This window comes from Coregonus clupeaformis, unplaced genomic scaffold, assembly GCF_020615455.1.
Source record: "Coregonus clupeaformis isolate EN_2021a unplaced genomic scaffold, ASM2061545v1 scaf0356, whole genome shotgun sequence".
Classification (NCBI taxonomy): domain Eukaryota; kingdom Metazoa; phylum Chordata; class Actinopteri; order Salmoniformes; family Salmonidae; genus Coregonus; species Coregonus clupeaformis.
In genome coordinates, this window is record NW_025533811.1 from 196,675 (window position 1) to 212,139 (window position 15,465).

Consider the following 15,465-nt stretch of genomic DNA (forward strand, 5'->3'; position numbering starts at 1 on the left):
ATTATTTTTCATATACACAGAATAATATGACCTAAAAAGCACACATAAAATCCTGAGTTGGGTATAGGCGAGGAGAAATGTCTATTCAATCAAGATACAAGCTAATTTAGAACTTTTTCTAACGGTTGCAAATTAATTATGCAAACATAACGCGGCTCGTGGTTTCTGGCTTGTTGAGAGTAAATATTAAATGTTTACATATGTTGTGTGATAACGAATTCAGTATTTTTGCATACCATTTCGCTCCGCATGCACATGGGTGGGTGATCCTTTTTGGTCACATAAACCTATATAATTTACTAAGGCAATGAGCTTTCAAATGTCGTCTCCTCACATAAGTACAGAGCTATAGCCTGGGTGTTGTACTTTCAGACACAATCCAAAGCCTTAACAGTGAGAGAGAGAGCGCTTCACACCAGTCTTCAAGAGTGGAAATCCGATGAAGTCGCTAATGCACGTGATGATTAAGTGTAACTCAAATACCGACTGTGTTGTTCACCGACCTGACAGGCCGTAATTTCCTGTATTATATTCTCCGGTTTTAATTGCACGCCACCAACATCCCTCTGACACGTTATGAAGCGATGATGTACAATTATTTCGGGGGCGGCAGAGAGATCAGGGGAGTGACATTATAATCATCCTCATAGGGATCCCTTTCTTCATCTGCAACAACCATTAACATTGAAATGGAGGAGAGGAGACAAAAAAAAAGACATTAAAATAGTCTGAGTTATAACCAGATTCTGTTTGAGGATTAAAGAGTATCACGTCAGGGAGGAAGAGGGGTGATGGTGGTGGGGTGTGGTGGGAGTGGTGGTGGGGGACACACAATGGAGGGGCTGAGTTAAGTGATGGCTTTCTCTGGATAAGCAGAGCACTAAGATGCTCCTCTCCTGTCAAGGCCCGGGCCTCACACACACGCACCACACAGACACACAGACACAGACACACACACACACACACACACACACACACACACTGGTACAGGCCTGGGCATTAAGGCATATTACAGAGGATGAGCCGGGGAAGGGAGGGAAAGGCGGAACTGAACTGATGGGGCTATTCTGGAACCAGCAGAGACACACTCCCAGACGGGGAGACACATAAGCCTGACACGAGCCAGCCCTATCCTGTTCCATTCGAATCACACCAACATGAAATTATGACTAAATATACTCACTCCGGACTCGGCTAGTAAGTCAACGGAGGAAGAGGGTGAAAAAGACCTCTCAGATACCGAAATGACTGACAACTTTTTTTGTTGATGAAGAGAGAAACCGTTAAAGTTTAAACTAGTGCTAGTTGACAGGTAGTTCCAACTATAGTGGCCATCTGGCTGATATGATATCATAGAACCAGGTCCAATGGGAGGACCATCCATGATGTTGTTAATACTTCCAACGCCTTGGCCCCCAGATATTAAACCAATGCTTCACAGCGTTTAGACTCCTGATGCATAATTTAACACCTACAAACAGCACAGGCTGTCCACGGCATCTTTAGGGAGGGTGAGGCGAGAGCGGTGGGGCTATGGGGGGGAAGTGGTGAGGGTAAGGGATGCTGAAATGCTGAATCCAGGGACTTTTGGGAGGAGAGAACATGATGGAGGAGAGGAAGGGAGTGCTCATTAAATGGCCTAGGTCCACTGTGGACCGACACACACCACACAAAAGGTGTGTAAAAGGCTTTTTTTTCCAATTAAATACAGTATGAGGAATCTTGTCGTACTGTATGTGCTAGGGGGGCAATTTGTGTTTTTCTGCTGTTTTTGCAGGTTGTTGTTATGGCCAGCTTAGGGCTACATCAATCAGTTTGGAGATGTCATTGCCGCAAGATTCAGTCTTTTAATTCTTAGGTCTAAGCCGTTGGGGTGGGGTTCTAAGATGACATATGGAATTGTTTTAAGATGGGCATACCATGGATCATTTAGCTATTTGATTTGGAATTTTAGGACCCCTTTAGGTATTCCCAAAAAATATTAAAAATATTGAATTTGGAATTTACTACTATAGCCCATAGAAATGCATTGAATAACACATTCATAAATAGACAGTAAAAAAAATCAATCATTAGGAATAAGGTTTTGAAGAGTCTAGGAGGTTTTAATGATGAACGTGTCACAACAAAAGAGAGAGGAACCGAAACAGAAAAGAAGAGAGTAACAGAAAGCTAAAAGAAGGGAGAGAGAGAGAGAGAGAGAGAGAGAGAGAGAGAGAGAGAGAGAGAGAGAGAGAGAGAGAGAGAGAGAGAGAGAGAGAGAGAGAGAGAGAGAGAGAGAGAGTGTGTGTAAAGGCATGGTGTACACACAACACAGCCTACCTATACTGAACAGCCCTCTCACAGCCTTCTCACGTTTGATTGGCAGCCGGGTCAGAGGTGCCTGTCTGTCCTGGCCTTGATTTGCATTTGTTAATTAAATGCCACAACAATATGATCTTTAACTATCAACAACTTCCCAGAGTCCTCTGCGGAGACGAGCAGCCCTCCGCAGCTCCCCGTGGCACTTGGCTCAGCTAAAATGAGGTGGACAGCGGAGGCGCACCACGTCCATTTGGGGGCGTCTCAATCGTTAGCGCACAGTGTCAAAGGCGGGTAATATTCTCAGCCACAGAGTTCACCGGGGGGAGCGCCAATCGACAGCGCAGGGAAAAAGACCACACACGTGTTAGATTGAGTTAAACAACGCTGCTGCTCCTCCTCAACATGGTACCAAGAGCAGGAGGAGCTCACTCTGTGATAGTAATGGGAAATGAATGAATAGACTACTGGTTAACGTTACATTGGCTTGTCTCGCAAAGCAGTGAAGTCATGTAGAACCATAGAAATATAATTACTGATGAATGTTCCAGTCAAATTGCCATGGTCTGAGGGGCTTTGTACGTTCCAGTAATTATATCTCTGTGTGTAAAACCACCACATTTTGCTAAACTGATGAATTTCAATTTTGTAGTTACAGAAACTTTGGTCGCGTAAACTTAAGTTAACGCTTCAGCTATTGTAATCAAGATGATAAATCGTAATAATGAGAAACAATTTCATTAGATAAAGAGGGTTTTGTTTCGAGAAATATCACCTCACCCAGTGTGTGCAACAGAATACCTAATGGCCAGTTTACATTGTAATCTCGCTTTCTAGGTCAGCCCAAACAGAAAAAGGGAAATTGCATTAACTGAGACATGAACAGCCATTAGCAACAGCTCTGCATTCAGATTAAGGAAGCCAACCACATATACTGTATGTAGGCCTATATTATCTAATCTGAATACTTTAGGAAGGCTACTTTGGCCTTAATGAGGGTGTTTCTGGTCTGTTCTTTGTTTGCTGCTCTTTAGTCAAGAGGAAAAGTTGCCCCGGTGATCAGTCAGCAGTGAGAGCGCGCACACACACACACAGGGCCGATTTGTCACAAGTGTCTGGCTCAGGCGGGAGATAGCTCCTCCATCCGCATGATTTGTGAAACCAGAAGCTGTATTTAGTAGACTCATTTAAAGGCAGTCAGGCACATTGGAGAACTGTGTTCTCCCTCTGTGTGTGTGTGTGTGTGTGTGTGTGTGTGTGTGTTCTCTTGGTCAAAGCCCTAACACATTTATAGCACTTGGGGAAAAGGTTTTAGCTGGAGGGCTTGTGAAACATGAGCCTTTTTCCTCATTAGAGGTAGCTGTATTTAACTAAATCTGTTTGCCCTTCTGTAAAACGTTTGTGAAAGGCGGCGACAAATAAACACGGTCATTCCACTCGACTGTGGCAGACAAAAAACATAGCGACCGAACTAAACGCAACACATTTAAACAAACAGTTTACACAGAAGCACTGAGGGAGACTAAATAACTACACGTCTTCATCTATGTATCACATAGCCGCAGAGAACATGGTACAAGCTGAAGATCCTGCTATTTAGTCCATTTCCAAATTACACAGAAACAGTCCTACATGTCTATGTGAACACAGTAAGACGGTAGGAAGATCTAGCATTGGAATGAAACTAACGGAACTGAACTTGGCCTAAATGCAGTGTTTCTGTGGCCGTATGAAAGAGACGCAGAAGTATTTTACGTTGAGTTTATAGGCCTAACCCTACGCTGGTGGGTTATAATGTTGACTATGGTGAGATATGACAGATTGTACTGAAACATATCCCAATAACAGAAGAAATAATGGTTTGTAGAGCAAGAGGATCTTTTTCTTGTGATCCAACCTAAATGGCAAAAATTACTTAAAAACCCAATAAAAAAGACTGTAAAACAAGCGTTTCTTCTTAAGTTCAGATAGTACCTTGCCGTTTCATTCCGTTTCTGACCTTTTTTCTTCCGTTTGGAACATACTGAACACGACCCTGGCATCCCCAGTTAAAAAGGTAGTGACTAGTCACTGACTGTGGTACTCACCCACATATGTGGCACTTGTATTCTCTCATGCCCAGATGTCTCTTCACGTGGTTCCTGGCGTCACCCAGCTGGGCGGTGGCAAAGTTGCAGATTTTGCACTTGAACGGCTTCGATCCTGCAGAACAATAAGTGAGGTCAATTTATCCTACTTGATCTATTGGAAAAAAATACACAAATTATTATAAACAGTATACTAAAAAGAAAGGAGTGGTTCTAGATGTTGGGGTGAAGGTAGAGAAGAGCTATATGACCAGAGGGGAGAACATGGGGGCACATTCTTTAATAACATTCAAACAGAAAGATCTTTGCACAATTGCAGAGATGGTGACACAAGAACGATGACGTGGTGAATTCTTGTTGTTAGTCAGGTTGTTGAACTCTGGAATATTCTTAACAACTACTGTACTACTTTACTGCTCAAGATTGACTGTAAAACAACCAGACGCCCTGAGCCCAGAACATTTACATTTTAGTCATTTAGCAGACGCTCTTATCCAGAGCGACTTACAGATTTTTCACCTAGTCGGCTCGGGGATTAGAACCAGCGACCTTTCGGTTACTGGCACAACACTCTTAACCACTAAGCTACCTGCCGCCCCATATAAAAAACATAAGCTTGTACAGTGAGTACATTACTTTTCTCTCCTTCAATCTCCTCCTCTCTATCTTTCCCCATCCCTCTCTCCATCTCTCTCTTACTTACTCTTCCTTCTTTTGCTTCTGGATGCGTAAATTGGATACCAAAGGTCAGGCAGAATACGTAAATCAATTCTGTGTGCGCTCACTACCCCGTTCCATCATTAAAAGCGCTAATCACTCTGCCTGGCTTTGCAGGGAGGTTTTCTTCTAATTATTCTCATTAATAAATGGGGAGGGTGGGGTGGCGCTGGCGTTTGAGAGAGTGGCACAGTCTCTGCCTGCCATTTGTCATTTAAGAGCAGCAGAGCGAGAGAGAGGGGCGGGGGCTACTATGGACAGTCAGCACCCATGATGGCTAGACGGGACACCACACCATAGGCTAATAGAACACACTCACTGGGGATGGCCTATTCAATCAAACAAGCGCTGCAGCATGCCGCGGAATATTTTATTTATTTATTTTTGGTCATTTAGCAGACGCTCTTATCCAGAGCGACTTACAGGAGCAATTAGGGTTAAGTGCCTTGCTCAAGGGCACATCGACAGATTTTTTCACCTAGTTGGCTCGGGATTAGAACCAGCGACCTTTCGGTTACTGGCACAACGCTCTTAACCACTAAGCTACCAGTACCGTAGCATTGTAAATATGTCCAAAAATAATGGACAGTGCTGTTTCAGTTAGCCTAGTTATAACATTTACGCATAAGTCAATTCATGATTGCAACAGTGCTATTTTTCCTAAATTAATTGAACCCAACCATTGTTATTTCTTTGTGTATATAGAATATACACAAGATGTGTATGCAACTACAAGTAAGCGACATTCATGTGGATGGTGCCGCATAGACTAGGGCCAGGTCCCATGCAGATAGACTAGAGTAGCAGTTCTCCAGTATGACACACCAATCTGACTGGGAACCTCCTATGATATACTCGCTATGCATTTTTTTACAAACCACTCTCCCAGTGAATATCCCAAGACACATTGCAATATTTATTTCAGGGGCAGCCGCTGATTTGATTAAGCACTTTGTGTAGATTACTAATTCGTTCATACATGGTTCACTTGCCACGAGCTGGAAGTACGACACGTAGAATTTTAAGCTGGTAACGAAGATTGAAAGGCAAGCGCATGCTAACAAGGCCTGCAAACAGGCGAGGGAGGGGCGTTAACACATGAGCACCGGTGAATCGGGGCCTCTTCATTTAGCCTCGACATACACCCCTATGCTGCACGCCCAAAACAAACACACGCAGACACGGACACGCACACACACGCCAAAGCCGAGGTGAAGCAAGAGACAGGCGCAGAGGGAGAGGATCTGGCCAGATGGCTGTGTGAGTGAGTATGAGACATAGTAGGAGGAGAGAGATGTAGCATCCCTCCCTTCTCACATCTCATCATATTAATACTCCACCACTCCACTTAAACAGCCTCCATGAAACTGAAATTGACCATCAATGCAGTGTCATGTTAAATTAATATTGCCATCCACATAGGGGCAATGTGACTCCCTCACATCCCAGATGAGACGGGTAATGACTAATTAATTTCCTTGAGAAACCCTCCCACAATGTTTAACCCTCTCGCTCTCTCGCTCTATCCACCCCTTCCATATCTAGCCTTCGATGTTAGTCTCATTTTTAGAATGTTAAAGGGATACTTTGGGATTTTGGCGATGCCAGCAGATACCCATAGACTTCCAGTCATTGCGTTAACGCTAGTTAGCATTAGCTTGCAAAACTACCTCCATACTGGACACAGAGACATAAACATGGTATCCACGAATTCATCTGACTCTAGGGAAGTAGATAAAGGACATACAGTGGGGGAAAAAAGTATTTAGTCAGCCACCAATTGTGCAAGTTCTCCCACTTAAAAAGATGAGAGAGGCCTGTAATTTTCATCATAGGTACACGTCAACTATGACAGACAAAATGAGAAAAACAATTCCAGAAAATCACATTGTAGGATTTTTAATGAATTTATTTGCAAATTATGGTGGAAAATAAGTATTTGGTCAATAACAAAATTTTCTCAATACTTTGTTATATACCCTTTGTTGGCAATGACACAGGTCAAAAGCGTTTTCTGTAAGTCTTCACAAGGTTTTCACACACTGTTGCTGGTATTTTGGCCCATTCCTCCATGCAGATCTCCTCTAGAGCAGTGATGTTTTGGGGCTGTCGCTGGGCAACACGGACTTTCAACTCCCTCCAAAGATTTTCTATGGGGTTGAGATCTGGAGACTGGCTAGGCCACTCCAGGACCTTGAAATGCTTCTTACGAAGCCACTCCTTCGTTGCCCGGGCGGTGTGTTTGGGATCATTGTCATGCTGAAAGACCCAGCCACGTTTCATCTTCAATGCCCTTGCTGATGGAAGGAGGTTTTCACTCAAAATCTCACGATACATGGCCCCATTCATTCTTTCCTTTACACGGATCAGTCGTCCTGGTCCCTTTGCAGAAAAAACAGCCCCAAAGCATGATGTTTCCACCCCCATGCTTCACAGTAGGTATGGTGTTCTTTGGATGCAACTCAGCATTCTTTGTCCTCCAAACAAGACAAGTTGAGTTTTTACCAAAAAGTTATATTTTGGTTTCATCTGACCATATGACATTCTCCCAATCCTCTTCTGGATCATCCAAATGCACTCTAGCAAACTTCAGACGGGCCTGGACATGTACTGGCTTAAGCAGGGGGACACGTCTGGCACTGCAGGATTTGAGTCCCAGGCGGCGTAGTGTCTATACTGATGGTAGGCTTTGTTACTTTGGTCCCAGCTCTCTGCAGGTCATTCACTAGGTCCCCCCGTGTGGTTCTGGGATTTTTGCTCACCGTTCTTGTGATCATTTTGACCCCACGGGGTGAGATCTTGCATGGAGCCCCCAGATCGAGGGAGATTATCAGTGGTCTTGTATGTCTTCCATTTCCTAATAATTGCTCCCACAGTTGATTTCTTCAGACCAAGCTGCTTACCTATTGCAGATTCAGTCTTCCCAGCCTGGTGCAGGTCTACAATTTTGTTTCTGGTGTCCTTTGACAGCTCTTTGGTCTTGGCCATAGTGGAGTTTGGAGTGTGACTGTTTGAGGTTGTGGACAGGTGTCTTTTATACTGATAACAAGTTCAAACAGGTGCCATTAATACAGGTAACGAGTGGAGGACAGAGGAGCCTCTTAAAGAAGAAGTTACAGGTCTGTGAGAGCCAGAAATCTTGCTTGTTTGTAGGTGACCAAATACTTATTTTCCACCATAATTTGCAAATAAATTCATTAAAAATCCTAGAATGTGATTTTCTGGAGAAAAAAAATCTCAATTTGTCTGTCATAGTTGACGTGTACCTATGATGAAAATTACAGGCCTCTCTCATCTTTTTAAGTGGGAGAACTTGCACAATTGGTGGCTGACTAAATACTTTTTTTCCCCACTGTAGTTGCCAAAATCCCGAAATATCCCTTTAAAAACGGCAAACCCGTTTTTTCCAGTGTTGAATATTCAATCAAATATTGTGGGGACATAATATCCATGTCTGTCTACCACCCCAGGATAAACTGTTTTATCAAGAGAGGCCCTATCAGACATCATACAGCCAGACCAACACATACAAACCAAGCTCCTGTAACTTGTTTCTTTACACCTTCAGAAACTCATTGGGTGGGTTTGTGTGTGTGTGTGTTAGAGAGAAAGAGTGTGTGTGTGCATGTTTGGCAAGTGTGTGTGGTGCGTATGTGTGTTTACCCATTAGTCCAACCCACCCCAGGCCTGAGAAGGTCAGACAGCTCTCTCAAGTGAAAAAGTGACCAATTTAGCTCAAAATGCAAATCCAGTTGCATTCTCATTGGCAAAATGCAAGTCTTTTTTTCAGGGGACAAATTGACAAATATGCGTGCAGCCTCCCACCATCTCCTGATTTCACTGATTAATCAAGTAAATAAAATCTTGGTTTAATTAAAATTATCTGGACGTGCTCCCAGTCCAAACACTGGCAGACCCCACAGTCCTGCTCCACAGCACTGGAAGAAGTGTCCACGATAAATGATCACATACAAAGAGAGAATAACTCAATGTAATGAGGGAACTTAGCAATAATAATAACTAGCATAAGCTGTCAAAATGCTAAGAAATAGGTGCATTCTACAAATAAGAGGCACAAAATGAAGAAACAAAAGGAAAAGCAATCTCATAAATAAAGAGATAATTCAATCGAAAAAGCTACCGGAAAAATAACGACATAACTCAATCGAGACCTCCAAATGTGCCCTTGACTTTGATAAACACATCTTTTTAAAGTGTCACTGTTTTCATTTGCTTAAGTAACACTTTTCCTCAGCTGGACCCAGAGTAATGGCGTTGTTTACATGGCAACATTAAATACTGTAGTAGGCTCATAAGGGGATATTACAGATTCAACAAATATCCCACAAAGGATACATCAAAATGTTGATCATTTGGCCTCATAATCTTTCTCTTATTGATGTTGTCTGTCCTTTCAGACTACTCGACTGTACATCAAACAGAATTGCAATTCAGTCTTACTGTACAGTATACTGTATGTGTGAGTCTCCCCATTCCACGTAACCACAAAGTGTGTATTTTTTTTTGGCCAGAGACATGAGGGGAATGCCAAAGTAAAGACAGTTAGTTTCTCTGCTTATATGCTTTTATTTTTCTGAACAGATCAATTGTAGGACGTACCCCAGCAAAACAGACTATACGCTAACCTGAACCAGTTTGCAATGGTGAGACGATGGTGACTCTTCCCCCATTTTAGAAGTTGAGAGGTCATCACAAACAGAAGTAGGCCTAATCATGTAGTCTCTGTGATTGGTGAGGGCACACACTTAGAGAAAGCAGCAGCAGCCTGAGTATCTGAGTAGTCTGACCCACATGACCGGACTACCATAGTGCATCGTGGCAGCACTCTCATTGACTCTGCTACTGGCAACCTCTCCGTCAACTCTCTGAGACGGTCCACACATCTTAACACTCCTCGGCCATTAGTCAGTCACTCCACACACACACAGAGAGACACAGACACAACCTCAGACACACAATACACCCAGACCGACCATAGAGCTCTGTCTGTACTCCAATTAAAGTCCCATTAAAGTTTGGGCTGAAAGGGGGACGGACCGGAGGAAGCAGAGAAGGGCATTTATTGATGGCGCCCTCACTTCTCATTCCTACATTAAGTTGATTTTAAAAGCAATTAATACACATGGTCAAGGAAGAGTAATGGAGCGCCCTCTATTCTTAATCTGCCGGACATTCCCCAGTCATAGACCTGACCAGCCGAACCCTGATTTGCATTATAAATGACAAGATAAATCTTAATGGATTGAGGATAATCAGCTCGCCATGAAGGCTGACACATACACACACAAGTTACACATACAAACACGCACACACACACAAGGGAAATTAAGAGCTTTGAATACGCCTGCATTGATTATTTTAAATTATTAGCCCACCTCTCTTTGGGTCTCCAATGCTTTTAGCCTAAGCTTTAACACATTTACAGAGACTTATTGACTATAATTACAACTGAGTCTTGGTAATGGACACATCAATTATGAGTCGCACATGTCTTTGACCAGGCGGTGCACAGGGAATCCCAATCCGTGGTCCATTAGCGTCTCTCCTCCTGCAGCTCAATCAGTCTTTACCTTCTCCTTTCCTCCAACGCATGGCCTAAGCTCACACCACTACATGAACCATGTCTTTACATTCTCCTCTGATTCCTGGCCTAACCCTGATACCGCTATATATGCTAGACTACGGTATCTCAAAACCCGATGTCCAAAACATGTAACGATTGGTGAATTCTAAGTGGTGTATACACTGTATAATAACACCTATCAATATCAGTGATGCAGCTATCAATGACTTTATAATAACTAATCAAAAACGAAGTATGTATCATAAAAATAAAAATAAATAGCAGTGAAGGTTTTCAAATAAGTGTTTTGGAAGACAACGTACCTGTGTGTGTGCGAACGTGCGCCAGGAAGGCCATGGAGTTGCTGCTCTTGCACACCTTGCCGCAGTGCTTGCACACGCTGCCCTGGTTCTCCTCGCGCTCGCGGTTGATCTGCTCCGTGTCCTCCAGGACATACTTGTTGACCTCGCGCAGCAGCTCCTCATGCTTCTCCTTGATGTGCACGAACAGCTCCTGCTCCGTCTCGAACGGGTCCGTGCACTTGACGCACTTGAAGGTGGCGCCGCCCTCCGGAAGCTCCTCGATGCTGGCCTGCTCGTTGCGCAGGTGGGCGGCGCTGGTCAGGTGCTGGTGCAGGTTGCTCTCCGTGTAGAAGGACTTGCCACACAGCATGCAGTGGAAGTGCTTCTCCTTGGTCGGGTGCTTCATGGAGATGTGCACATTGAGGCCACTCATACCGTCCGCCACGAAGCCGCAGTCTTCGCAGCGGATGCGGGGGTTGGGAGTTAACCCCTTGGACAGACCTGAGGCCCCTACAGGTTTGGTTCTTTTGATCTTCAGAAAACTGCCCGCCCCGGCCAGGCCACTTCCAGCCAGGCCAGAGTGGCCCTCAACAGAGTGAGCCATGCGTTCTTCATGCAGAGCCAGCTCGGCTTCAGTCAAGGACTTGAGAGGTACGATGCAAGCGTCGAACGGCAGCGCCCTGGTGAGCTGTTTCTCTGCGGAAGAGATGTCGGGTTTCTCATCAGCCATCTCAACATCGTCGTCTGAACAGACTAGCTCTGGCTCCGCATCGGGCTCGGCCCCTTCCTTCTGGCCTTCCTCAGGCAGTGTTATGGTGATGTCTGCTGGTGCTTCCTGAGGCTCAATCGTACATGGAGCTTCGTTGCTGGTTTGTTCCGAGCCACCATCGGATGCCTCACCAGCCACCTGGATCTCCATGTTTTCCTCAACAACAGTGCCACTAACTTCCACTACTGGGGCTGCATGCTCGTTGCTCAAAACGTCAAAAGTCTGTGTGGGGTTAGTGGTAATATGCTCTGTGTCTGTGGGCTGGTCTGTAGCTGTGTCTGTGGGTTGCTCTGTATCGGTGATAGGGGGCTGGTCCTTGTCTGTGTTGTTGGGCTTGTCTGTGTCTGTGGGTTGGTCTGTATCTGTGTCTGTGGGTTGCTCTGTATCGGTGATAGGGGGCTGGTCTGTGTCTGTGTTGATGGGCTGGTCTGTGTCTGTGGGTTGGTCTGTATCTGTGTCTGTGGGTTGGTCTGTGTCTATAATGTTAGGCTGGACTGTATCTGTGTCTGTGGGTTGCTCTGTATCGGTGATAGGGGGCTGGTCTGTGTCTGTGTTGTTGGGCAGGTCTGTGTCTGTGGGTTGCTCTGTATCTATTTCTGTGGGTTGGTCTGTGTCTATAATGTTAGGCTGGTCTGTAGTTGTGTCTGTGGGCTGGTCTGTGTTAGTGGGCTGCTCTATGTCTGTGTCAGGGGGCACTAAGGGGGAGGGATCCTCAGTGTGAGAATTGTTGTCAGCATCAGGGTTATCTCTGCTCCCCAGCTCCATGGCCTCCTCCTCCGGCTGTACCAGGTCTTTTATCACAAAGTTTTCCAGGTTCTCTAGGTAGACCTCACTCTTCTGCTTATGCTTGTCCGTGGAGGCGTGGCGAGACATCTCTCGACGCGTGACCGCGTAGTAGCTACACGCCAGGCACACAAACTCAAAGTCCCGGGTGTGTCTCCTCTTCACGTGGAGGTCGAGGGAGGGAATCGAATGAGCTACGAAGTTGCAATGGCTGCAGGAGTTGACCAAGTCGTACTTGCTCTTTTTCGGGCTGCTCACTTGTGCTTTGTCGTCGTCTTGCGACAGCTCCCCTGCTTCGTCCGTGGCCCCCTCCTCTCCTTTGGACCCTGCTCTGACTGCACTATTGTGATGTATAGCCTCACCCTCGCTGGCCTGAGAGCCTGACTCTGTACTCACAACCTGCACTGATGTATCCAGGTCCACTTGGCCATCACTGCTAGCATCCTCCATGCGTTTAAGGTGCTTCTTTGTGATACAGTGTCGGTCCATGTCACCTTTCGTCACACAGTTGTAAGAACAAAGCCTGCAGGTGTAGCTGTACTGCCGGCTGTGCTTACGACGAATATGGACGTTTAGATTGGTACTATTGGAAGCGAGAAGGCCACAGTATTCACATGTAGTTGCAGCAGGCCCGTTTGGCCTGCCTCTCCTCCTCTTGGGGGGTCTTCTCTCGTCCATGTGCTCTTCCATGTTCTCCAACACGGCTTTCGCAGCCTCAACAGCTTTCTCATTAACATCAGGGTGCAGCTCTCCATCATGTCCAATGACCCCTACTGCCACGTCATCTGTCAGCATGTCGTCACCGACCGAATCTATGCTCACCTTGTCAACGCACTCCTCAAAGGAGGACCCTGTGTTTTTCTCCTCAGCCACATGCTGGTGGCTCTCCGAGGACACATGTGTGTCCATCCATTCAGATGTAGCGGTGTAGTAGTGGCAGATATTACAGAGGAAGCGATGCTCGCCATGGTGCTTTAGCCGAGCGTGGCTCTCCAGCAAAGCCGAGTTACTGACCCTGAATTCGCAGCTCCCGCACTGCAGCTGGAACCTGGCACCGAGCGCACGCTTGGACGCCCGGGTCTGAGTCATCCTGGAGGCAAAGATTTGAGCCTGTTCGGCTGTCTTCTTGTCCATGGGTGACGAGAGGCCAGAGGATTCCCTGCTTTCCGTGACTCGTTTGTTGTGCTTGTTACTAAGACAGTGCTTTTCGTAGTCGCACTTTGCCACACAGGCGTACAAGCAGACTTCACAGAAGTAATTCATCTCTTTGGTGTGGCGTCTCTTGATGTGTGTATCTAGACTGGGCTTGTCCCTAAACTCGTGACCACAGTAGCTGCAAGCATGTATAGTCTTGGGCTTGGGGCCCCGTTTACCTACTATCTTCTTACCGGGGGTCTCTTCTTGCTCCTCCTCTGCTATCTCCTCTGTAGCTATTGTAGTCACCTTCCTATCAAAAATATCTCTCCCTGTCCCTTGTTTCTCAGCAATTTCCTCTTTGGCTATTATTGTAGTCACCTCCCCCTCAGAACCCCCTGCATCTGTGCCCTGGCTCTGACTCTCTGTGGCATCCTGCTGTCTCTCACTGCTGCTCACTTTCTCCTCAGTGTCTCCACCTGTCTTGTAATTTGAACTCTGTGCTGTTGCTCCGGTTGTGGAGCCATCTATTTCAACAAGTACATCAGCTGAGCTCACACCTCTGGTCTTTCCTCTACCGGTGTGCTTCCTCTTGGAGTGAATCTTCAAGGCAGTTGGAGTTTTGGCCACAAAGCCACAGATGGGACAGGTACAGCCATAACCTGTCTCCGGGGTAACGTTCACCTCAGCCCGAGGGGCTGGTCTGACTCCTTCCATCAGCCACCTCACCGCCGGTGTCCTCCTCAATCTCTCCTGTGCTTTCAGCTGTGACATCATCAGGCCTGGGCCTCTTCGCTGGGGAAGGAATTCCTCCACTCTCCATTTCCTCTGTGGAGACACTTCCTGTGTCCCCATGATGAGGCACCTTGTCCTCATTAATCTCCTTCCCTGACCTTAATTCTCTGTCCATGTTAGACACCTCCTTTACATGAGAAGAGGAAATTGGACTCTGTTCCAGCAATCAATTAAGTTATGATCCTGTTCCTGTAAAAGAACATTTAAGATGGGCAATCCTCATATAATTGACTGTGAAATTAGCTGAACAAAATAAATATAACAATACTGTGTTTCAAATTGTATAGAAGGAGTAGGCTATTCAGAGATCATTCTGCATGTTCAAAAATGAAGTAGGCCAAATGTAGCTATCGGTCGCCATCTAGTGCTTTTAGAATGAAACTGTTCAATGATAAGGTGGTTGATGTTGGATATTAGCATGTGATCAAATGACTATCTCTAGATAAAAATAAGCTAAAAAACGGGGAAAGGCAGTGAGTGGTCAGTAGCATAGATTGAAGTAGGCTACAATTAATTAGGCCTAGATTCTATTTACCTCTCCCCTTTAAATCTATTTAACTTCACTACCTAATTTATAAACATTATACAATAGACTTTGTACATCTGATGGTTGACACAGTCACCTAACAAGAACTTAGCCGGCTTAGATATTTCACTCTCCCTTCTTGTGACCTATCTACATCTAGGCCCCATCTCTCTGGATGGGGTCCCAATCGCTTGGGAGACTTTTGGCCAAAATGTCATTGCTATGCAATATTTGTTTCAGCCTGATGCCAAAAATATGATTCCCAATTACATGGGACATGGCCCCACCTTGACATTACAAGAACTCATTTTTGTTCCCCATCAGATTTTATGACTACTCTCCTCAAACTTATAGATACTACGTGAAATGAATTATATGCGTGGTCAAGTTTGCTTTAAAAGTAGGCAATGATTTATAAATGTCTCAATTAACTCAACCTGACCTGAACCTTTTCCCACCTGTTCCAG

General features: G+C 45.3%; 1 protein-coding gene across 1 annotated transcript in view; it reads right to left on the reverse strand.

The window, feature by feature from the left end:
- Window positions 1–14,394, reverse strand: part of LOC121560965 (zinc finger protein 407-like) — a 173,485-nt gene extending 159,091 nt beyond the window's left edge. Inside the window, exons 1-2 of the mRNA XM_045215036.1 lie at window positions 11,013–14,394; window positions 4,389–4,503 (exon numbers count right to left, since the gene is read on the reverse strand). Coding sequence (XP_045070971.1) covers window positions 4,389–4,503; window positions 11,013–14,394 — 3,497 coding nt within the window. The remainder of the gene's footprint in view (window positions 1–4,388; window positions 4,504–11,012) is intronic.
- Window positions 14,395–15,465: the final 1,071 nt, after the last annotated feature.